The 26012-nt window shown below is 38.6% G+C and overlaps 1 protein-coding gene across 9 annotated transcripts in view; it reads right to left on the reverse strand.

Moving 5' to 3' along the window:
• ATP11B (ATPase phospholipid transporting 11B (putative)) overlaps positions 1-26012 on the reverse strand; it is a 64497-nt gene that overhangs the window by 1123 nt on the left and 37362 nt on the right. The window contains exons 22-32 of one of the 9 annotated variants that reach the window (XM_033068641.1): positions 25674-25819; positions 24799-24858; positions 24396-24523; positions 23431-23569; positions 21603-21626; positions 20151-20216; positions 19766-19869; positions 18958-19123; positions 15086-15171; positions 7583-7716; positions 236-1336 (exon numbers count right to left, since the gene is read on the reverse strand). In XM_033068641.1, the coding sequence (XP_032924532.1) occupies positions 7614-7716; positions 15086-15171; positions 18958-19123; positions 19766-19869; positions 20151-20216; positions 21603-21626; positions 23431-23569; positions 24396-24523; positions 24799-24858; positions 25674-25819 (1022 nt within the window). In that variant the 3' untranslated portion in view covers positions 236-1336; positions 7583-7613. Of the gene's footprint in view, positions 1-235; positions 7717-10771; positions 10892-15085; positions 15172-18957; positions 19124-19765; positions 19870-20150; positions 20217-21602; positions 21627-23430; positions 23570-24395; positions 24524-24798; positions 24859-25673; positions 25820-26012 lie in introns of those variants that run through there. The other 8 variants (XM_033068643.1, XM_033068644.2, XM_033068642.1 and 5 more) reach the window with 8 other exon arrangements.

Here is a 26012-nt window from a genome sequence, read left to right on the forward strand (position 1 = left end):
AGAGTCTGGCTGGGAAATAATTCAGGAACAGGATAAAGGCTAAAATGAGTCCCTGGTGAAAGGTTTGCCCAGCTCTAGGAATGGCTCCTTTAAGCAGTGACATCTGTGAAACCATCTGTGTAAAGAAGCAGTGGGCCAGGGCAGTGACAACAGTGAGATACTAGGAATTCTACACACACACACACACACACAAAAAAAAAAAAAAAAAAAAAAAAAAAGACAACCTCGAAATAAGTGGCTCAAAAGCACATTTTGCTTGAGCACTTTGGAACACAGAATTTCACCAAAATCACAAGTATTTAGATGTACAGCAATAGCAGATAAAACTATGAAAAATAATTTAGGCTGCAACTTTGACACTTCTAGCACTAGAAAATGGTATTTTATTCCAATATAGGAGTTACACTACCATAGAAAAACTTATTTGAAAGCATTACCAAATATTTTCAATAAGAAATTATAGGTGCTTAATATGCATTCTAAGTTGCATAAGCTTTTCTTAAATCATTCTGAAAATGAAAAACCAAAGTTCTCAGCATTCCTTCCTTTGAAGCTTCTGTCCCCCTTCCCTGCTGTATTCTTAAAAAATGCAAAGTACTTCTAAGCAGAATATGTACAGTTTAGTTTTTGAAGCAATTCAGAACATCTCAGGGTTTTTTCCACTGCATCCTCTTAAAAGCAAGAGTTTGGCAACTAAAATTGTCTTCCTAAGTAGCAAAACCAAACCTTGTTTCTCCCAGAGGCAGAAGTGACCTGCAGAGAACATAATCCCATTCGGGAGCAGCTGTGGTGGTGCTTCCTCAGGGACACTGCACAGTGAAATGAGTGTACACCACTCTTGCTTTGAACTACAAACACCTACTACAGGCTGTGATGGATTTCAAGGCTAAAAGGTAAACAATAAAACTTTTCCTCCCCATGCCAAAGCCTCCCCCACCCGTTCACACTCACACTGGCAGGTGAATGCCAGCATTACACTGAATTTTTTCAGCTGGATTTTTCAGTTTCCCTCATGAAGGACTCTGCACCATGCCCAGGGCACAGTGAACTGGCTCCTACACTTCAGCTATCAAAGAAATGCACAAAGTCTTTCTTCCTTGAATAGGAACATTTTTAAGATTTGTGATAACACCACAAAATCCCAATGACTTCCACACAAAGTATCTGTCACACCAAAAAATCTGCCCTTAAGAAACCCACATCTGTGCTCTTACTCAGTGAGACATTACTGACTTAGATTTACTGCAAATAGAAAAAGATACCTTGGCCGAGGGATGGATTCTTAAGTCCTTCCTGAATTGTTTAAATGCAAGTTTCTTCGGTAACCTTACAAACACTGAGAAAAGGGAAAGCAGGGGGAAAGGGGGGAGAGGAGAGGAGATGGAAGGTTTTAAAGAAACACATAATGAGCGCAAATTATTCTTCAAATACACAACTGTGCTGCTTCTGTGCAAATCTACTCAACACTCTGGTGTGCTAAAAGCCAAAATACATCACCTACAGAGCTGGGCCAGTGGAAATGCTTGGAGTGGGGTTTGTGGCAAAGCCTCTGCCTCCCCTCACACAATGAACCTGTCTGGGTCTCAGGGCAGGACACACAGACACATGGATGGATGAGGGCACATGGTCACACACACTGACAGGACAAACAAGCACTGTTGAAAAGTGAAACACTCTGGTTAAAGTGTAAAATACAGCTAAACAGCAGATATCTGATTAGAGTAAAAGAATTCTGTATTTTCTAGGTATCCATGGCAGCATGAAGAGTCCTAGGAGGAGAAAATACTAGCAAGAAAATTACCATTTTAAACCCAGGTTTAATATAGACATGAAATATAAAGGAAATTATAGAAATCGGTGAAATTTAAGTGTATTTTGCTCCCAGTGCAGCTCTAGAGGACTGGATGGATGACAATCAGGCTATTGCCTCTCCAGCTGGATCCAGGTTTTCAGCCCTATGCACTGGGATTAATCACATGTTCATACCTGCTGCATAAAAAGACAAGGCTCAGTTTTAGTGTTTCTTCATCCCCTGGGCACTCACTGGGGGGATCTAGAGCACACAGACATTTTCAACCCCAAGCTTCACTGCACTCAGGCATCTGAAGACATGATACAGAAATCCTCTATGAGTGCTGAATTAAACACATATTTAAAAGGAAAGTTTGCTGCATTTAATTTCTTCTTCTTGTCTTGTAATTTATTTTTAAAGCTTCCTTATTTCTGAACTGATCTTCACCTATAACATTGGGAAAAATTCCTTGTGTGCTGCATGTTCAAATCCTTACACATTTAACAATAAAGTTCCAATGACAATTTCTTTCCTACACAGATGTTGCCTTGAGCACTGAGCTCTTGTAAACTCCACCATACCTGCAGCCTTCAGGTCTGAGTGGAGCTGCCAGGCACTAATGCAAAAACAAAGCCAAGAGGAGAGCTGAAATAATCCCAGTTAAAGTCATGGGCAGGAAAGTGAACAGCAGAGCTGATTATAGGTAAGGAGCAACTGAAGGATCTGATCCCAGCAAAGTGGAACCTGTTCCTTTGCTCACTGAACTTGGGATAATTTGGGATGTCAAGAGGGATACACTCCCCAGGCAGCAGCCCAGTTACAGTCAGCCAGGTTTGCAGCAGCCCAGATTTAGAGTTTTTAGCCAAAGCTAATTTTAAGATGGATCTTTAAACAGGACAGGACGAGCATTGCAGTTACCGATGGGATGTCAGTAACTGAGATGGCAAAAGGGGGTGTCCCAGAGCAGCAGCCCTTCTCCCAGGCCCTAGCCATGAACAGCCCTGTTCTAAGGCACCCTTGTAGCACCTGCACTTCATCTGCCCCAGCCCAGGACACGCAGTGGGTTCAGCCACCCAGGCTGAGGGAACAGGGCAGTGTTGCTGCTCCCCAGCCCCCACGGTGCAGACACTGCACTGGGGCAGGGGAGGCACCTGCAGGATGCACCACCCAGAGCTCCAACTGTGCAATTTGTTTTTATTGGCATACTTAGGTATCAAAACATTGCCATCAAGGTCTCGGATCCTTCCGACAGACGAAGATAATTAAGCATCAATTATATCTTCAAAGTACAACATGACCAAATATAAATACATGAAAAAGAACAAAACATGCAAAAATTCCCCAACTTTAAAAGGATTAATAATTCAAAAAATTTATGCTAGTGAGACTTCTGCTCAATCCACCAATTCTTAACAAATTTTTCCATGTTAACAAAACACACAGGGCATAATAAAAGATGACTGGTTTCTGAATTGTACTTTAGGAGAACAGTGAACTGTAATATCCCTTATTATTCCAAATTACTGACTTGTCACAGTTAAGTGTTTTTCAAAGCAATGGCTAATATATTGCCACTCATACACCAGCATAAATATTTGAATTGCATTTAACTCTCAAAAATTACTAAATTGATTGCTTATAGAATACAGTAACTGTCCACAGAAGTAACAAAATTGATTTGCAAACTGCTAAGACAGCATCTGCAAGACAGCTCAAAATGAATGTGTTTAAAGGGAAGGGTCATAGTGAAAAATGCAAGTTTTAGAAGTTTCATTGTGGAGAATCAAATTGATTCAAATTGGATCACTCAAATTTGGGAGGAGAAAGATTTCTGTCATTGACATCTTAAGTATTAAATGTAGGATTCCAATCTGCTCATACAGCAACAAAATGGATCAAATGGGCAGAGCATTCCTTAAAAAAAAAAACCAAACCCAACTTATTTAGCAATTTGTAGATATAATTAGAAAAAATCCTGGAAGCAATTGCTGTGCAGATTATGCCAGGCCAGACAAGCCCTGCCTGGACTCAGGAGTCCTCTGGGCTTTCCTAGGGCAGCGCCGGACACTGAGCACGCCTCAGCACCTGCTACAGGTGTGTGAGACCACACGGCTTCCACAAGGCATCAAAAATGTCCCTGTCAGCAAGTGCTTGAGTCCATTGTGGAGAGAGTCAGGATGCTCCTGTCGTTGGCATAGAAGGGGTCCGATGAACTCCATGATCTAAAGTAACAATAAAAGAAAAGTTTGGCTGACTGGGAACTTGTACTTTACTGGGAGGTGAGGAGAAAAGTCTATGAGAGCAAAAGGTAAAAGTGTTAGGAGAGCAGGCTAATGTACCTCTATAAGGGACTACTCTACTCACTTCATGTAGGTACCTGCAGTTCATGCAGACCTTTGGAAACAGAGGCCAATTTGTGCCTGCTGTGCAATTACCACAGCTACAGCTGTTTCCATCACTGTGAATCAAACCAAGCAGAGGGGTTTATGCCTATTTTGCAGCTGAAGTTTTAGTGCTGTGAATGCTGCCTGTGTCCAGAGGCACTGTGAGCCCTGTGCAGCACAGAGCCAGACCTGGAAACCTGGCACAGCCATGTCCCAGCAGGAAACATCCACACTGCCCGAGCCTGCGGGAGGCAAAACTTATCTACAGCCAGGAACCTGCTTCATCCCTTCCTGCTACACTTCAAAACATCAGGGAACTGCCCCAGACGTCACAGCTGCTGACTCACAGGGGTCTCACTTTATTACAGCTTGGGAAGAAATACTGTTCTTGGCTGGACAGCATTACAGGACTGTATGGGAAAAGCTGAAGAAGGTTGGAAGGCAGGAAATCAAAACACAATGAGTTTATCCTCCAAATTAGGCTCTGTCAGAAATCTGCTGTTTCTTTAGAACTGTTCCATCCAGTGCTTTGACACAAGAACCACTAATGGGAGACCCAACAATTCAGCAATGATTCCTACTGTACAAGTAATGTATGTGATCCAGCATTCTTAATAATTTAGTGACTGACAAATCGACAGACAATTTAATGGAACAGACAGACAAAAATGCATTTTAACATACCACACCACACATTTTATATTCTAACTAGTGAATGAAGCTATAGAAAATACTCCTCAAATACATTTTACAAGCAGTAAATTAAGCACAAGAGACTATATTCCTGTGGCCCACTACTCCAAGCATTTGTACAACTTCGATTCATCAAAGTTTTTATCAAAATTTGATACGATGTTTGATTTCATGTGATCATATTTAACAGAATATCGTATTTGACAGAATATCAGGAGCAGAGAATACAACACAAGCTGGCTACAGTAACATTATTTAAAAGAGTGCTCTTCATTCCACAGCACTTCACAAACAACATATTCATCAGCATCACTTCAATCAACAAAAATAATTTGCAGCTACCTCCTGGTTGAATACTTCACTATTTTATAGAGTACAAGTACTCAAAAGACCATCCTGTTGGGGACTGCACAATCTTCTGGAGATTTAGATAAAAAACAAAGCAGCTCAAACTCATGAACAAAGCCTAAACAATTTTAAAATCACCCAAGTTTTCTTACTTGCACCTTCAGCATTTCACAACTTGTAACTGCTTCATGTGATTGAAGCAATTAGTAATTAAAAATATTAATAAAGACTTTCTCAAATTACCAAAAAAGTGTAAGGGAGAAAATGGACCCTTGACTTTTAGATCAGGTTTTAAGTGTCAATACTGAGTGGAAGGAACTGAGATCATTGGAGAAAACAAATATGACTGACTTATAAAAAAATCTCTTTTCTGTTTTTACTGTACATAAATTTAAGTGAAACAAGAAGATTGTTCAGAGCAATTTCAACCAGAGGCAGAAGCAAAACCCACAGAACTTCAAGTCCTTAGTGTAGCACCAAGATACTTTTGCATATTCATTGAACTTAATCCTAAAGTCTGTGTTCTAAGAACTTTAAAATTATTTGGCTAGATGGAACTTCATCTGAAAACTACAGGAGGTAAGCAGAAAAGAAACCTGAGAAAAATCAGTCTTGAAAAAAGTGTTTAATATTCTGTCAAATACGAGTTAGGTTCAATAAGTATTTAAGTTCTTAAGGAAAGAAAATTTGAGTGGAACAAACAAAATTGTAAAACTGCAAATAGATTGCAGAAAGCAAAACACAGAATACCTACCTTATAAAAGTACAGGTTACTAAGGCAATTGTTAACTAACAATCTGCCCTAATTAGATAACAATAAGTGAAAAGAAGTAGCATGAGAAATTCCTCAATTGGAAAGCACAGTTTTACAGAGAAGTGAAAAAAAACCCCAGAAAAGTTAGAGCAAAATGTTGATTTTAGACCAATTAAATGCTCACCTTGTAGATTAAAAATTCTATTAAACTGTTTATTTTACACATCATGCCCGCTTTCTACACAGCAAGTTTGAATTAAAAATGTACTTAATTGTAACAGTTCATTTTTCATATGGAATGAAACTTCTTGCATACTCATACCCTAGATTTGTAGAAACATTGAATAAATTTCACAAGCAAGCCAGAAGAGAGAGAGAGACTGAAAGCACAGACACCATGTTCAACACAAGAGTTCCAACAGAGATGAGCTACAGACCAGGCAATACCTAAAGGCAGAATCAGAGCTGACAAAGCTGTCAGGGAAAATTACCCACACGAGATTTGATACCCAATGAATGATATCACAACCTTTAACTGAAAGAGACAAAGTTCTTCAAATACAAAATTAGTTTCCTTGAAAATGTGCGAAGTTCACGTTTTGTGAAGTGTTTTTAGGTTTGCCTTTTGACCAATGAAGGACCATGATATCATTCAGGGACAGAGATTACGATGTACAAAAGACTATTTTTATTTCTACCCCCAAATATTTCCGTATTTGTTTGCTATCCCTCTTTGTTTGGAAATGGGGAGATGGCACATGAAGGATTCAGTGAGAGCTCCTCTCCCAGCTGGGCTGACTGCAAGAGCAGTGCTGCTCCTCAGACATATTCAATTACTCAAAATGCTCTTAATCCACTGACGTTTGTTTCACACGTGGCTTGTGAAGGAAAGATTTATTTAGCACATACTTTGGAATGGCACACATGATTTTGACAATATACCTTCTGGAACCCAAAAAACATTGAAAATTCTTAGAACCTGAAGACTCTGTTCTGTCAATCACTCTGATTTTAGAAATAGATTATAAAAGTTATACTACAAAAATATTTCATCTTCATATCAATCAATGGCTGAAAGATTTAAAGGCTCTCCTCCTAACAATGAAATTAGATTAAAGGGGGGGAATGTGAGCCTTTTGTGTACCTTCAGGAGTAATGCAAGCTCCAAGGTAAATATTTGGAGGTTGTACATCAAGAACCAAAGGGAAAAGTCTTTCGACTTTACAAACAACTCCTGATTTGTGAAGGCAAAAAAGTAATCATAAAAAGGAGAACAAAAACAGCAGCAAGGTTTGATTTTCTAAAGAGAAAAATGTACAAATCAAGAGAAATTACGATAGATACAACACAAGAGCTTGTAAAGCCAAACTAAACACTTTAACAGAAATCTTTCGAAAACCGTTTTTCCCCTCCCCATCCCAAAAGAAACCACTCAAAAAGAAACAAGAAGCTAATCTTTTAGGATGAAAAAAGTACAATAAAGAGTTGCATTTTCTACTTAGATAAGCAAAACCTGCAGCTAGTTTCTAGACATCTATTGCTGCAGGCTCATCGGGTTCCAGTTTATAGGAGAATCGTCTGCAGCAAAGGCTATTGAGAGAAAAGCCACACCTGTTGACCCGGCTTGGGCTACACCTTCCCATTAGTCGTTCCAGCATTCTTCTAACAGATGTGCATGCTGTTTCCCCATCTGAGAAGCAGCACATGGAGTCCAAGCAGTTGATACCTGAACCTGCCTCAGTAAGCTGGAAAGTAAAATAAAAAGAAAAAAAAAAAGAAAAAAGAAAAAAAGAAAAATGAGTACTCACAAATTTAGCAATAAAGATGCTACCAGAAAACACTTAGGAAAAGCAGGTTTTCTTAAAGCTAGAGTGCTGAATATTTTTCAATTTTATAGGAGTACTACAGTAATAATATTACCACTTCCTAAGGTCTACATACAGTAAGATTTGTTCTTCCCAAGGTTTGAGTGCAGCCATGCTGAGCACGGAAATGGTCTGGCACCACATCTGCCTAACACTGGAAATGAACTGGTCAGGAATTCCCTCCAACAAGCCCCACAGCAGAGCACATGCACTTCCAGCTGGGATGCCTTGATTTACCTCTGCTACAGTTTATACCAGCTCAGCCCTATTTTAAGGGAAATGTATCAAGACAAAGCTTCAGGCTGCAGAATACAACAGCAACCTGATCCAAGTAATTCTTCCTCAAATGCACAATGCAATTTCCTACAATAATTGACATTATATCACTACCATAGATACCCTTGGCTTGGTATAGAACAAAAGCACATTCCTGATTGTGTGAACATGGTTTATCCAAAAGCAAACAAAGCTGATGTCAGAAAGGTTCATTCATGTTCATGCCAGCATGAAAAATAATTCAACATTAGCATAATAAACTCTTTCAACAGCTCATGTTTTGTAGGTGCGGAAAAAAAAAGGAATAAAAGAAATAAAATGAGAAGAAAGCAGTATGGGTGTAAGTGCCACCTACCAGTGTGCTCCTCTACAGCACTGCTGCACCAACTGCAGCATAACTGGAATCTCCTACTTCTGCAGAGAGAAAATCCTAACCTGACTTCAGTAACCATTCCAAAGAGAAATAAAAACGTGAAGTGTGGGGATGCTTTTTAAATAAAATTTTTAATTTAATTTAATTTCAAACTCTCCATGAGAACATCCTGTCAAACAAATACTGAACACAGAGGCTGAACTTAAGCATCCATTACTCTCTCCTCACATCAGTGAAAGAATTCTGGAAGGAGGCACCTTTGTCCATAACAGGACACAGCTCACTTAAGACCTTCCCACAATTTTTTACTGTGACACCAAAGATCACTGACTGTTGTCTAAGATTGTTTTTGAGCCCAAATTTCTTCCATGCCACCCACAGTTGCCAAACACTGCAAGAAAAGTAAAGAACCTCAAGAGTTTCCTATGGGAATGGTTTACTCTGAGTGGACACTGTCTTTTCTAACCCCCCCCAGGCAGGCAGCTGGACACATGTACAGCTTCACAACAGAACAGCCTACACAACAAAGAAGAGGCAGCTAACAGAAACAAGAGGTTTTTGGAAATACAAGAGAAAAATCTCCACTGGCAGCACAAGGAGGAACACATACAGAGCTGGTGTTTGTTTTCATGCACCTTTCCCTGTGCCTGCTCCTTCCTCAGCCCTGTGCCATGCTCCCCACAGCCCCTCCAGACCTTCCCATCACAGCACTATTGTGCTGTTCACACAACTGTCACTCAGCAGCTGTTGGAATGTACAGGATTCTCTACAAACTGAGCCCCCTGATCCTGTGGATCAGCTCAGAGGCTGTGGCTGAGTACAGGCAGAACACACTTTAACTCACACACTCATCTGGGGAGTCTTTGGGACACAAAAGGAACATTTACTGTGACAATGAACTTCTGTACCTAAGAGGCAGAAGCAGATGATTTTCAAGAGACAGGTCTGAAAGGGGTTCTGGTTAAAAGACAAACAAAACAAAACAAAACACACCTCAACAGAGCCTGACCCCTGAACATCCTCATGTGATGACCACCACAACTAATCCCAACTGCAGGGCCACAGAAGATACCAGAATCAGGAACTGCACACTCTGCAGCACTGCAGTACCAGCAAAATGACATTGAGTCACCTCAGACTGTGCTCCCAGAGCTCTGACACAAAGATTACACAGAGCAGAAGGAATTCCCAGTTGGAGGTCAGCAGGCAAACCCCCCCTGCTGCAGATGGAGTGACCTTCAAGGCTGTGGTTACAGCAATACAGAACTGTAACATTCCTACACTCAGGATTTCACAGATATTACCCATTATCCTCAAGCAGACCTTTAAAGTTACTGCAGAAAGTGGCTGTATGCAGGATCAGATGAACCAGAATTCCTTAGAATCTGTTACCCTGAGAGCAAGCAGTCCTGGATATTATCCAAAGACTGTCAGAAAGAGGAAACAAGAGTAATCCAAATGAGCTTTCAAAGACCAAACTCAACTCTGGATGTTGGAGATCCAATGTCTCTTTTTCAGAAGAATCTCCTCTATTCTTCAAAAGTTAGATACAAAAAGCTAGGATCATGCTTGAACCACAACTCATGGAAAAGTTAATATCACTTTTTTAAAAAAAATGGCAAATGAGACCTTACAGAATCTGGAAACAACAATTCTGTTCTGTCAAACTCACAGTTAAGTATAAAGAAATACTGTGAGAACATTAAGGACAAAAAAACCCCAACTATATTTTATATGTAGATATGATGTTTATCATTGCCTGGTGAACATGGATTTTTGTATTTACATCCACTACCTGGAAGGAAGATACATATGATAGAGAGTCCCTTTTCTCACTTTCTCTCTGTGGGGGACAGTTATGGTCATAGTTTTGTACCAAAGTAAAACCTGGCATGGCAAGGCAGGAAGACATAATGTTCCCTGGAGACCTGAAGCAAACCCTCAGGAAACACAAGGTAGGAGAGACAATGAATGAGTATAGAGAAATACCAGATACTATTAATATTTGGGTGGCAAATAAAGTATGTTCATAAGGTAAGATCTGGAATCTCAATAAACATAATACTTCATATGAGCATGGCCCATTGGATGCAATAAATCAAAAAGCAACTGAGGTGCAGGGTTAAGGAATGATTCAGCTTGATAAAAAAAAAAAATCAACATTCTATGATGTAATTTTTCTTGCAGATAGCAAAAATATGGGTATTTTGGAGATGGCTCAATGACTGTCTCAGTATGACAAATGGAAATAATTACACACACATTAGGGTACAGTGGGAGTACTACCTAGTGGAGGTAAGAACTGTCGGGCAGGCAAGATGGGTCTAGCAGCTGCCTATTGTCCTCCCCTCTGTGCCTGCTTTCAGCAAAGTCACATGCTGAGCTGACTGAACCCTTTTCTTCCATCTGGAAGGACAGAAAAGCAACAGATCTTATAAAGCATCATGCTTGCATTGCTTTAAAACAGTTACCATTGTTACAAGAACTTTCACATGTCTGGTCTTGAGAGAGCAAGGCATATTTACAAGATCAAGAGGTAATTTTTATTTTTGGTGGATCAAATGCAGTTTCTCAGTGCCCAAGTGTTAAATATGTTTGGCCTTTTTGTGCTGTACAGACTACAACAAGGAAACCCAGCAAATTTGGAATCTATATAAAATTCTTAGATTTTGGAGTTTTCTTTTCCCCTTCTAACAGAAAGGACCATTTCAGTTTGTTTGTCTTATTGCAGGTTATTCCATATGCCACAAGACAGACATTGCAACCCAAGATTCAGTCACACTGAAAAGTTGGGACTTTGAGGAACAGGGAATATGTTTAATCCTGTGCACCAAGTTAAGAGCACTGCAGGGCATTTTCCTGAGCCCAGGTCCCAGCTGCCAACATTGTGATGCCATATGGATGTTTTAGAAAATTGATATGAGCTGGTTATTACTATTCCATAATTAAGTAAAGCTTCCTTTTACTGGAAATCCCACTATCTTTAACCCTTAATATATTATATACCAAAATACCAAACAATTAGATTTAAATTTTTTAAAGAAAATATATAGGAATGTTGACCTCTAACAACTTCACTGCCATGATGTTTTCATCCCTTTGTTTTCTACTTTTTGTATTAAATGAACCTAAAAGTGCCCAATTATTTAATTATTTCCAAGTCATTAGACAAAAGTTTCTTCAGGTAGGTAGTATGTGCCCTTTTGTGACTGAAGCCAAATCCAAAATTGTGCATTCTTCCCTCATTTCATCATCTTCCTGTGAGAGATTCTGTGGATTAGCCAACAGATCAACACCAAGCTATGCTAACACAATGAACAGGTCTGCAAAAGGAAGAGATTACCCTTGATCAAAGTGCAGCACATCAGGGTGTTCTAGCACACCTCACAGTGGGAATTCATGCTTCCACTTGGGCAGTTTTCTCAGAAATTACACATTCCTTAGAGAAAACATAGGCTGTAAAAGGAACAGAGACCTCTCTGCTCCCAACTCGACACAGCTGGGCTGGGTCAGACCTGAAAGCTTTAGGGGAGAAATCCTATGGAATGGGAGACAAGGAATGAAGGCCATAAAGCCAGGGCCTGGAGTCTGAAGTTCTGGAGCTAGCCAAGGAGCAGATATGGACTGAGATGAAGGGAAAACCAGGCAAATACAGACCCATGGGGCTGGAGATGGGGAGAGAACAGGGTTGGGCTGTGACAAGGTAAATGCTCCAGAGCCCTGGATATAACACTGTGCACTAACAGCCCTCTGTAAATAAAAGCCTTCCTGGTGTCTTACATTTCCCCAGTTCTGGGTACAGTTCATAACACACTGTCCAAAGGCAGAAACTCTGTAAACACAGTTAATTCCATCAGTAAGTAGAATTAAAACATCTGTCCAAGCAACACTTCCCAACCAAATGTGGCTTAAGATTTCTGACAGTTCTTACAAAGCACAAGACACGTAGACATACATGCACACAGAACACTTTCTTACAGATAAAACATGGAATGAGATACAGTGGGAGCCAGTTAGTACCCTAAGATACATATTTCACACATTCCAGGAACAGGAGAAGCAGCTATGGAGGAAAGCAGTGCTCAGCCAGACTCCAGCTAAGCACAACACCTGCACCTGCCCGTGCTCTCATTTCCTCTTCATCCCACGTTCCAAAAGGGACAGTAAAGTTCAGAGCCAAGACTTTAAGAGGCATACACAAGACTGAAATTCTGACTTACAGGAATCACCTGGACACTTAGAAGATCCCTCTCAAAGATCTTAACTGTACATCACCAATGTACTCAATATAAACTTGAACTCATTTTTTGCACACTGTGAAGCCTACAGAAATAAAAAATTATTGTAACATCATACTTCTCTTTTAATTTGCATTCATAAAGGAAGTCTTCTTTTGATCTCAAGAGAAGAGTAAGCATCTTGGCAGAACAAGGAATAACGCAGTTTAACCTGGAGTTATGCTCCTTTTGAGACTTTTAATATATATTTACAAACAACAAAAACCTGCCAAAGTCTGTTCATCAACCTCCATGCATTCTGCAGTCACAAAGGATGCAATCCCTGGGTGGCATGTACAAATGAGGTGTGACAGATTAGCTGCTTTACAGCTACATATTCACCAGGCAGCTGTTTTGTTTCATGCTCCTACAGTTTTCTTTGCCTTCTTTGCCCTATTGCTTTGGGAAAACCACAGAAACCTACTCAAGCTCTTCACTCCAAATTAGGTTTTATTTAATATAGTGAAGTGAGTAGTTTCTGTCTATCAATTGATTTTCCTTTTCACTGTTTTAGGCAAGGATCCAGAGGATAACTTCTCAACTTTGTCCAAAGACAAAGAATAAAGAACTAGAGAAACCTGAATCCTTGTTTGCTTCTTGTTGCACTTTACAAGCTCCACTGCATATCAGAAAGCAGCCAGTGCTTGTACTTCAGGTACTATCAGATACTCAAGTGCGAAAATTCTGACTTACAAGAGAACTGAATTTGCAAAATCATTTATTACTAATGGACAAAACAGATTTCCCCATTTTTTTCAACTCTTCCCTAAGTTTAATATGAAGAAAACTGCCTCACATTAGCAAGGATTCTCCTGGTTTTAGCATTTGGCTACAGTGATGCATTCCTAGACAGGTTCATTTTCCTTTGACTATCCAGCTATCTAATGATTAAGATGTGTTTAGTTTTTGAAATTTTAACAGAATCTTCTGTTCTAATATCTTTGGTGTAGATATGTTGTGTGATGTAATTCACTTTAATAATTCATTGAGAGCACTTATATACACTTACACAACGTTTCTAAAAGGTAACTTGTTAAACCAAATTACCTGATAAACTAAGAATTTGAAAAGCTAACTTGTAAAGGCTTTTGCAGAGGAACCTCTCTAATATGTTGCTAAGTTTAACAGCTTTCAAAAGCTGTACCATACTTTGCCTATTTTAAAGCTATTAAGTGCTGGATTCAAAACAAAACAAAACGAAACCAGCCCACCACTATCCCCTGGGTGTTTGGAAATCCAAGGTGTTGTGTTTCACACTGGGGTCACTAAGACCACAACACAATGGCTATTTCATGTTTTGCCTTGTAAAGTTGTAGTGCACCCTGAGGGAAATTCAAAACTTTTCCCTTTTGGTTAAACAAACAGCAATCAAGCCCCTAAATGTAGGTTAGTTGGTTCTTCTAGGCACCTATTTTGCACATTTTTAACAACAAAGTCACCTTGAAAAATATTAAAAAAAGAATCTGATCTTTGCATTAATTCTTGCTGTAGGATGTAGAAGTAGATATTGGTAGAACTGAACAGATTGAGACATTACTGATGCATATGAATGCTTAAGCCTTACAAAAGAGAATCAGCATTTGACAGCATTTCATGTGCTGAACTCAGTGCATTTGAAGAGTTGCAGAACCATGTTTTACCTACACAGACACGTATGTATGCTTTGATCTTGTTTTGAGTAATTTTCTAGGACTTTGTAGCCAAATGCCTTTAGGAATATGTATCTATACACATTGAAAACAAACAACACTCACTTTATATCTGCACAAAACAGACACAAAAAGCCTCAGCTGCACAAGGGTATGGATGCACCCAAGCTTCAACCATTTTCTGCTCTTTCAACACAATTGAAAGCAAATTAAAATGGGCAAATAACTTGCAAGAAATTGCTGCCCGAAGTACATGGATCTTCCTGTCACAGCCTTATAAAGCTGAAATTATCCAGCATGCAAAATGCACTGTTAATTTTTTATCATAAAGAAACTAAAAGCATTATAACCATGCTAGAAACTATGATTATTTTAAAAAGGATGCAAGAACAGCTGATCTTTATTCTAGAAGTTGAGCATCATGCTAGGGATGTTTTTTCCTTAAAAAAAACAAAACAAAAAAGCACGTCCAACACATGCTACTTAGGAGAAGCATTTGGCTCAGAAACACAGAGCAAAGCCAAGAAATCACCAAACTGAATGTTTCTGCACTACAGGTATTGCCCTCTCACCCCACTAATAGATATTCATGCCTCTTCCCATCTCTCTCAGCACTGGTTAGTTCACCTTGAGCATGCATAAGAGTTGATGAGGAACTGTCCCTCCTACTCTACCTAATTTTGCTCAGCTGATTCCTTGCCCTGGACAATGGCTGCAGTGCGATGAACTCGTCACTTAAAGCAACTCTGTTGGAGTACATCTACAATTGGACAGAGAAGGGATGGAACACACATGTCAGTAAGTAGCAGCAGTAATTTTCTAAGAGAAAGACACAGGACAACACATTGTTATTTAAGAGGAATACACATCATATACAGAACACAAGCCTGGTACCTTCAAGACAGCTCCTGGGACCATCACAGCCAGTCACTGTTTAGCAGGACCATTCTTGAAGTAACTTTGCTTTCATACTGAGAGAAAAGGCCTAAACACTTTTACATCTGTGCTTTACCAGACACCTTCATTCTGTATTGCTTTCTCCCCTCAGTAGTGCTGTGATTTATCTTTACCCAAAGATTTTGATTCACATTTACCTTACTGTCCAATTCCTCCTGTATGATTCTGTAACAGACCTATATAGAGAAATTGCCTACAAGCTACTTCAGGGCACCTGACCTCAGTCAAACATAAGATGGCTTTTCTTTAGGCCAGCAAAAAGCCCTTGAAACACAGCAAAACTAAAATAAAATATAGTAACACACATTCACCTTAAGTGCATTAAGGAACATAAACTTAACCAAGTTCATCCTCTGTAAATGTCAACTTATGCTTGTCTGTCAAATTTTCAATTTTTAGTTTTCCAAAATGAATGAGATTTAAGTTGCTGTGACAGAACAATATTTACACTTAAAAGCCTATAAAATTTCTCTCTCATATCAGTTAAATTTCTCTGTTTTCTTATGAATAACTTAGCTACATATAACATCTAACAAATCAGAGGCAAACTCTCACTAGATGCCATCACCTTACACTAAAAAAAGATATAAAACCAAGGTAAAGCAGATTCCCACAGACACAGTGAACTCAGAGCACTAAGTCAAGAAAGCCATATACAATATTTTTGAAAAATTAGAACAATAGGGCAAGCATTTTCAGCTGAGAAATGTATGTTTTGCTCACTGCTCCTGGGATTAGTTTAGAATTTAAATGATGGCAGACAGAAACAAATAACCTAAATAGCTGCAATTTATAAACAGGGAACTAGGTCATGTAACAATGTATCTTGCCATGATAAAAACACAGTAACTATAAACCAAGCTTTTTCTTTTCTCCAGTATAAAAAATATACTAATGTAGTCCTGCAATTAAAAATGAATAATTAAACATGTTCAATTATACAGAGGATGCACCTACACTAAGAAAAATAATATGAAAGGACAATATACAAAGTTCCATATTTGCTCCTTCAATGACTTCCAAAGGACAAAGATACTCTCCAAATACTTTCTATCTTAAAGTCAGTCTCTTCCTCTGCTTGGAAGCAGAAAGAAAAATATTTACTAGGAATTTTAAACACAAATTATGAAGTATGACCACAAAAGAAGCATTCTGTCACTTCCTGGCAACAAATGTGCTCCTCCTCAGTTATATCCACTTCCTCACTGCAAGAACAGTGAATGAAATCCAGTGGAGCTGATTGTCCCATTAAAGCAAGAGTAGGAAAATCTCAACAGATTAAACCTCAAGAAAGGAACAAAGATGTGCCTTCTTTTTGCAAATACATTTATAGCTATAATTTCACTGTCAGACACACAAAGAGAAACCACTGGATGGCTGCTAAAGAATCTCTGGTCAAATCCCATTTCAGATACCTCACTTTGCAGCATCAAGAATTAAGAATTTTCAGAGAAAAGACAGTATTTTGGTAAACAGAGACCCCAGTGCTGACTCTCAAATGCAAAGTAGACAGCAAGTAAGTTAAAAGAAAAAAGACAACTAATAGAGATGCACAAAGCAAAATCCCCATGGCCAGGAATCAAACTCTAGCCATGGGAAAGGTTTTAGATATTCATCAAGGTTCCTTCTTAAAAATAAAAAGTCCTACTGTGTCCTTGACTGCACAGCCATAATGGCATTAACCTGAACCCAACAATTCTTTAGAAAGGACTCCTAAAGCAAGAGAATGTAGCAAGCAGGAAGTATATGGATAAAGGCAGGAAAACCCATGTGGCTTTTTGGGTTTTAATTCAAGCACTTCAAGAACATGAGAAGCCTCAAGAACCATCAAACCGTGCCAGACAGCAACAGATGATGTACAGCAAGGAAGGAAGGAGAGTGTTTCATAAATATTGCCACTAGTTTTTGAAGGAAGGAAAAAAGATAAGTATCATTACCTACAGACAATCTAATCCAAGAAGTGATGTGCAATCCAGAGTTTTACCAGATCTATCTGAGCAGTCTTGTGAAAGCCAGTGGTTATTTACCTTGGCTTTTAGCTAGTAAATTCTACCACAGGAAAAGGTAGCCAATATTCCAGTTTTGGAAAGGGACTAGTGGGATATTTTGGTTAGCAGTAGGCTTCTCAGCATGATGCTGACCCCAGGCAAATTAAGAGAACGTCTCACATGGATGGTTTTTTTAACACACAAATTAGAAGGGTAATACAATTTGAGTAAATCACCATGCACTCACATCAAAGTAATTACAAGGTTAGATGCTAAAGATACCAGCACTGATGCAGTGCAGTCAGGAGTTCTGGCACAGAGCTCACTGCCACTTGCATTAAGCAATTAGGACACCACAAAATCAATCTGGCACACAGGTGGACAGAAAGCTGCTAAGAGGTTTCAGACCATAACTGTGCATGGGATATCTCTGTCATTTGGGCTCTTCATTCACTTTCATTATTGCTGGCCCTATGCTAACTGACCTCTCATCAATGACCTGAAAGAAACCAACATCAGCACCTGCAGATGTGTAGAAGATGCAGAAGACAACAGGTTATTGATGTATGTTATTCTGTAATCTGAATGTAGCTGGGGACTCATTATTCCCAATTATTCCCATACTTGGTACTGGGGTCTGCTGTGCTGGAATATTAAGTCCACTGGTGAAATTCAAAATTCAAGATGAGGTTGAAGAAGGGTGAAAATTACAGGAGAAACACAAGAGTGATGAGAAGATTCTAAAACAACCTTTTTGACTGAAGATGCAGGTCCAACCTACCTCTCAGTGCTAAAATTAACTTGATCACAACGCTAACTGTGAATAAAACAAAAACTGCAATAGAAACCTTCTCAGTCTAGCAGAAGAAGTATAAAAAGATAAAACATTGAAAACTGAAACCAGAGAGACAGTCACTATTAGAACAATGGGACAGGATGACTTCTCCATAACCATCTCTAAAAAGAAAACACTCAGAGATGAGATATTTACCTAAAATACAGACTAATCTCACCAAAATGTTTTAAAGGATTTTCTGTAGCCTGTGTCAGACAGAAGGGAGATTCCATTACCACAGCATAACTTTAGACCTTGTCTATGAATCTGTGAACCTGCCACATGGGTAATTAGCTTTAATTACAGAATCAACAATCAAAGGCACAGCATATGAAATGATTGATTTAAGAAATACTAATTAAACCAAGTTTTACTAAAGTAATTTTTAAAATTATTGTTTCCATCACACTTTAAGAACTATTCAGTGCCAATTAGAGCAATATATTCTAATACTTCTAATCCTTAGACAAAAAGTAAGTTACCATCTATAAAGCAGTATAAAAATGCACAGTATGATCCTTTCATACAGCTGCAAGCTGAGATGCAAAAGACTGAGTGACATCTTCAAAAATAATTCTATTCTTTTTATTACCAATTACTAAACATAAACATTACTGCCTTGTTAAATGAATGGTGTCCTCGCTTTCGTGATTTTAAATCAACAAGTGCATTTCAAAATGAGAACACTTCTCTGCATTAAACATGACAGCAATGTAAGAGGGTTACTATTGGTCAAGATGGATACAAAAGCATACCAAAAAATTACCTGAGCTTTTTCAGTACTTGTTGGTTGCAGATGTCTGTACAGCACTTTCTTCACAACATCAATAAACAAACAAGCAACTACTATGAGGATTATGGCAAACCAAGCAGAACCACTTGACAACAGTTGAACAAATACAAAGTACATGTCCTGGGTATGTAAAAATGGCCTGAAAAGTTAAAAGAAGTGGCAATTAGTAAAAAGAACTTCTAGGAACAAAAGTACAGCACAGGCTGTCTCAAGTGTATCTTGTTTTACATCAAGCACTGAGACCCAGGATGCAGAGTCACAACTGCACCCTGTCCATGTGAAGTGCAGCAACCTGTTGGACCTGACCTGCAAATGAGCTCCAGGGACAGAGGGTACTCAACTTTGAGGGAAAAAAGTTCTGCTTTAGTTTTAAATTGTGTTGCAGAGAATCAATCATCATCCTATCTCTCCAGACTCCAAACTACAAGAAAAAGAACTTCACTTTACTGATTCAAACCCCAGCATCTTTACTTCTGTTGCAATTATTTACCTATTACAGAGCACCTCTGGGAACCTATTTACTTCTTTAAAATGCCTTTATAGTTACAGGCTGTCAGAGACAGGTACTGTGGGTCCTTGAGCACAGGACAGCACAGCAGCATTTCTTAAATTTTTCAAAGAAATCACCAAAAGCAAGTGGCCAGTCTGGATTTAAATTTTTTTTTCCACGAATCTGTCACAAAATTCAGAGCAAGATGGTAGAACATAATATTTCAGGGTTTTTTTTAAAGCTTTGTCAATATTACATGTGATAAAAAGAGGGAGAAAAAAAATCACTTACCAGATAATTCCCCCATAAAACAAGGAGAATATGAAATAAAACACAATGGATCCCCACGTAACAAAATGGTTTATCCATGTCCAGAAGTGAGTTTCTAGTGCCATCTACAACAGAGATAATTTCAGTGAACTTATGTTTTCCACTCACTTCACAGAAAATGATAAATACCAGTCAGAACACACTTGTGAACTTCCAGCCCAAACACTAAATATTGTTGTAACACACAAAAACTAAACAAAAATTTCAACTATTGAAACTAAAGTTGAAACTAAACATAAAAGTCGCTTATCTGGAACACTCAAGAAGAGGAAACTTTGGAATTACTGCTTTATTAAATATTTGCCTATCCATCCAAACCCAGAGAGCAGCCAGTGTGATGCCATACCTTCATCGTAACAGTTATAACCATAACGGTGAAGACCAAAGTACCAAATGTCCAGTTCCCAAACATCTAAGAAAATGGCAAGGCATAAATCATGGAAGAAAAAAAACATCAGTTAAGAGTATTCACAGTAAGTTAAATCCTGCTCAAGTCAGCTACATTAAAGAAATAAGATATAAGCTTGTGACAAGTAATAATCATGAAAAAAGCAATAAAGATACAACACAAACTACTAGAAAAAATACAGGTTATGATAATTAACAACCCCCAAATCATCTTTCTTCTTGGTTCAAAACAAATCATCTCAAAGTCTACATGAAATATGAAAAAAAGGCCAAAACAGTAATATGAAATGATAGGAAAATGAAGATACCAATTTGATCAATTAATTATAAGCGTCCAATAGAAAGGAAATATTGGGTGGAAGGTATTCACTTTAAGTGTAAAACTCCTTTGAGTTTAAACACTTCCAGGTAATTTTAATCATGCAGCATCAAATGAAGGTTCACTTTTAACCCCCAAGCACAATTCTACAATTCAAAAATAATGGTGCCATTGTATTTTACAAAGAAAATTCTAAGGAAAAGACACTTTGTTTCAAGGCTAATAAACAAAAAATGGAATTTCTAATTCTGAAACACTGAAATCTGTCACTTTTGTATTCTCTTGTGCACATAAATTAAACTATCAAAACTCTGAACAAGGTCTACAACAATAAAATCTCAGCTCTGACAACCAGGCAGGGATGCTGAGGTTGTATCTATCTACACACATGCTACTCAGGGCTGCCATTCTACACCAAGTCCAGCCTGGAACTGGCTGGGGAATCACAGGGAAGATGTTGCTGTTTCACAGCTGGTTTTGCCATTGACAAACTGAACAATGACCAAATCCTCAACTCTGTTCACTGGCAGCAGACTAAGCAAGCAAGGAGGAAGGTACCACATGCAGACAGGCAACCAGGGTCATCCTAGAGCTGATGAGTCAGTACAGAACAGGGGATTCACACAGTTGTAGTTCTTGTTGCAGAGCTCTGACAAAAGCATCCCAACACCCTGAGGACAGATCACATAGCTGCTGGTCTTATCGATACACAAGGTACAAAACTGAGGCAGCCATGAGTCTATTTACCAATAATTTTAAAGATCTTTGTGAAAATGTGCCTTAAAGCCTTGGATTTACTTGTCCCACCAACAGTAATGGTTAACAAGTACCATGCTTGTTAACTGCTGCAATAATATTAAAAGAAAAATTAACCTTCTCCTGAGTGACCTGTGAAAGAAAGTGTCTTTGCTAACACTGCTCTCCATGGTCACAGGGTTAGAATGCAAAACACAAACAAGTTCTTGCCACCATTTTATTTTTGAACACATTTACACTGCGGATGCTGCATCCTTTAATCCTATGAAGTAACAGATACAATATTTTGTATCTCCTGCTCTTCTAAACTCTTACCATTTGTCTGTTAGGTTTCAATATCTGACGACATGCACAGCATGAAAAAGGGGGGAGAAAAAAGAACTAAAAGATCAAGTAGTTGCACAATGTGTTGAGGTAAGCCTAACAAAGCACCAGCATTAACAAATTCTTTACAACCTCTTCTATTCTGCTGTGCTCTGAACTGAGAACTTGGAATGGAAACATGAGGTCTTGCACTAGCACTGCCCTATACCACAGATCTGTACAGGTGATCACTTCTTGAGGACTTGTAAGAAAACACTCCAGCAGTGCACAAAATTCTATTACCCTTAATTTTGGCTTTTCCAGGAACACATTAAATTTGCAAGAAACTATGCAATGCAGATATTTCACTGCAACACATTTCCACCAGTCCTAATCACCCTCTTTTAGCAAACACAGAGAGGTAGAGTAAGTAAAACCCAGAAAAGTCTTAGAATTTATTTGAAGTCATATCACATAAGAAGCTAAAGGGCAGCTGCCAACTCCCCAAAGCAAACAGCTGTTACTAAATGCAATGGAAGAAGTCTCTTCCTGCCCCACGGACATTTACTAAGCAATTTTGAAGTGAGGTGCTTTGACAACTGAAGATGGATGCACCACACACACTGATTCATAGTCTAAAATTACCTCATTACAAGAGTCCTGAAGGACCTTTACCAGCTCACAAGAATTTCAAATCCCACAGCTTGTAAGAAATGACAAGAGGACACACTCATGCCTCAGCTGGAAAGAGACATTTTAGACTAAAGCCCAACTATTTTAACATTCTTATCAAACATCTGATGATGGAAAGGGTGAAGCTCCAGGCAGCTGCACCCTGCACTGCTCCTCCCTCTGCAGGGACACTGCCAGCACCAGCTCTGCCTGCAGCCCCTCAGGACCCCTCAGTCACTGTCTGCACATCACTGCATTTCTGACTAAACTTCCTGAGCTCACGCCCACTCACCAGGTGACGCTGGGAATTCAGAAGGATGCTGCTTTTGTCCCTGGTGCCATAACTTGCAACTCTGCCAAGCATTATGAGAACTGGCAAGTCCTTCATGCCAGTATTCAGAATGGCATAATGAGGAGCAAATGTATTTTTCCATTACTGCCCACATTTAACGAGGGAAAAAATCAGTATTTAATTGTTCTAAATTGAGTTAACTAACTCAGAACCAGGGGAAATAAGAAAACAGACTTGCAATGGTTTCATTCAAGCTTTAGAGGTTTTTTAAAATGATTCTTGCTGAACTTCAATATCTTTAAAACAGAAAGTGTCAAACTAGTATTTGATGATTTCATTAAGTTATGGTCTTAAAAACGCTTATTGATAAAAAGCATAGTTTAAAAGCAGCTTGCACCACTAAATAAAAAAAAGAGCAATTAAAATAATATGTTTTCAGGGGAAGCTTCAAGACTTCAGTCAACTTTCAGTCTAACTTTACAACAGTTACTGAAGAGAAGCCATTGCTTGACATTGCAATTAAGTCCAATTCAAAATTAGTTTTAAATGAATGAATATAAATTCTCATTTGCTGACATTATGAAACAGGATTTTGACAAAAACAAGTCACAAAATACAACAAAGTTTAAGACAACCATGATACAGCAATTATCTTGAAAGATATGTTCTTCAGGGACATATGCTTTCTGACAACACCTTACAATTTCCATGCTAAGAAATGTTACTCTTGAGAGAACACACAAACTCTGACAAAGAATCTTTGATAAGTGTAGTTCATAAACACAAAAATTTTCTGACACAAAAGGATTTTTAAAAAAAAGCATTAAGAAATACTGCCAAAAATACAGTGGTAGAATAACACTTATGATATTGTACCTGGCCATTTCCCAGCAGAGAAGTGTCTTCTCCCATTAGAAGATATGAGCCATAAAAGAAAACAAATGCATGAAAGAAGCCCAAGATGGTCCAGTAAAGAAATGGTTTAAACCCCAGATGGGCATTTTTACTGATGTCTCTGCAGGAATAAAACAGATTTTGGATTTCATACAGTCTATAACCATCAGCTATCCACACGACATGACTGCTACTGCTTTGAATAAATGTAATTTTCAACTGCACCAAGACACATTTAACAAATGCTGACATATGAAAAAAATACATAAATCATGGGCAAAAAAAGAACTCTGAGCTCTCTGCTTTAAGGAGCAGTCACCAATGACCAGGGTCTCTAATGAGTCAAATTCAGAATAGCACAAACTAGAATTCTTGTCCCTGGAAGTGGAACTGCAAGAGGAAGATCTCCTGATACTTACTCCTTGCTCTGCTTAAAAGACCTTTTTGAAAAGAGAAACATCTGAGAGATCTCTTTTTTACAAAAATACCTACTTTCTTCCTCCAAAAAGCAGTATGCAGTGCAACATGCTACCACTGGGAGGACATCTAATTCTACAGGAACTCACTCCTCTTAGTAAGGGATTTTTTTGTGGTGATTCCCCTAACCATGGTGTCCTAGTTTTCCATTCTCCTGTCTGAGTGATTTTCACCTCCTACATGTAATGGAGGAGAAGGCTGCCAATCATGTAAGCTGACCAAGTGCTAAATGTTCTTCACTTGTAACATGGTTGACATAAAAAGACACTTTTCTTAAAATACTCCTTTTCATTAACTTTTGGGGTGAGAACTACGTAGCTTCAGCTCTTCCTCATCAAGGTAGTCACTAAAAATGCCTGACCTACAGCTAATCATTGTACAAATGCCTAATAACAAGTTCAGAGCTGTGCAGATGCCACTGCTGCTGTACAAGATGTGCCCCTGTGGAAATTGATGCAGGACATACGTACCTGTAGAGCACAGGTTTACTCTGCAATACATGCGGGTGCACATGCTGCTCAAAAAGACTGTAGATGAGGACAGGCAGGGAAGTGAAACAAATATTGTACAAAGTCAGGTATACACTGTCATAGAGCGTCTGCAAAAGAAAGCAAAAAGCATTTTATGCCTTGGAATTTATGAAGATTTATTAGCACACTTATAGCAGCAATGATTGATGAGTTATGTGAGTTTGCTAGTTAGGAGAACAGCTGCACTCACATAACCACTGAATAACATCAGCTATCAAATTCACAAAATGAAGCTGGGTATTTGCTAAGTTTAACACCTCTACTTCTTGTGTCATTCTTTCCTATTTTCCTAATTAAGAGATCAAGTGTTTCACAGACAAGATGTCAGGCATGCAATACTTACTTGTTGTGAAAACAAACAGAAGAACTGATATAAAAATTGTGGTGTAATAAAGCACACATTCTGAAATAAAGAGAAGTGAAGGAAATAGTTAATCCTCAGTACATGTCTCATAGCCCTAAGAGAAATTGCTAACTCTTACAAGCTGGTAAAAATACACAGGGATAGCACGAAGCCTTTCAGCATTTTACTTGGCAAAGTCAAGCAAGATGTTTTGCTTGAGAGGATATTTTGTTTGTCCTTTGGGACAATGAACCTGAAAAGTATGAACTTAACTGTATGTGCTTGATGAGCACATCTCACTATAGGAGTATAAGCAGAAGAAATCCATTCATTTTCCCCTTCAGTTTCTTTTTAAGAATTTCTTTGCAGAATAGATTCCACATTTTATTCAATAAAGCTGTGCCCTGCTCATGTGAGTTTGTTGCATGGAAGCAAACAAAGCAGAAACCAAAATATAACACCATACTATTGCCTTTAAACAAAAGAACACAACTTCAAAAGGGACTTGGGAGCCAAAGCTGAAATCCCAGATAAAATTCAATAAAGATAGCAGTTTTGACTTGCTACGAAAACTGATGAAAAGTGAAAAAACACCCAAAAGTACCCCAACCAACCAACCAACCAACCAACCAACCAACCAACCAACCAACCAACCAACCAACCACCCTGCCTTGAGAAAACAAACACATCAGCCTCTCAGCCTAGACAAACTCACTGTGGTATTTAAGGTCTATTTCTAAGTGGAAAGACTAAACAGTTTCACAGTTAAACTACTGCATTTGATTGTAAAATATAAAATAAAAAAGAGATATTTAACCTGATCCTAACAAAAATCTCAGATCTGAAATAAATTTCTTGCTGAGAAATAAACTCACCTTATAAAAAAAGTACTGTACAAGGGTTGCTATTCTAATATAGTAAAAGTGCCCATGAACAAAAAGCAACTTGGAGAGGAATTTAAACCGTGCTATTGCATAGTCACTGTTTCTTACAGCTTGCCTTCCTTCCTTGCCCATGATTCCTGTAATGTTTGGGAAACAAAGCACAAAACAGGTTAAGTCTAACAAAAACTGAAGTTTAAAAAACCCAACAACATACATCTGAAGCTACAGTTCTGTTTTCCTGCACTTCAACACCGTAAGGACTTCAGCAGCTTTGCAAAGGAAGATATTCCTCACAACTAAAGGAAGCTGCTCATTTGATGCTGACTCAAA

The sequence above is a fragment of the Catharus ustulatus genome, chromosome 10 (genome assembly GCF_009819885.2).
Source record: "Catharus ustulatus isolate bCatUst1 chromosome 10, bCatUst1.pri.v2, whole genome shotgun sequence".
NCBI classification, from domain to species: Eukaryota; Metazoa; Chordata; class Aves; order Passeriformes; family Turdidae; genus Catharus; species Catharus ustulatus.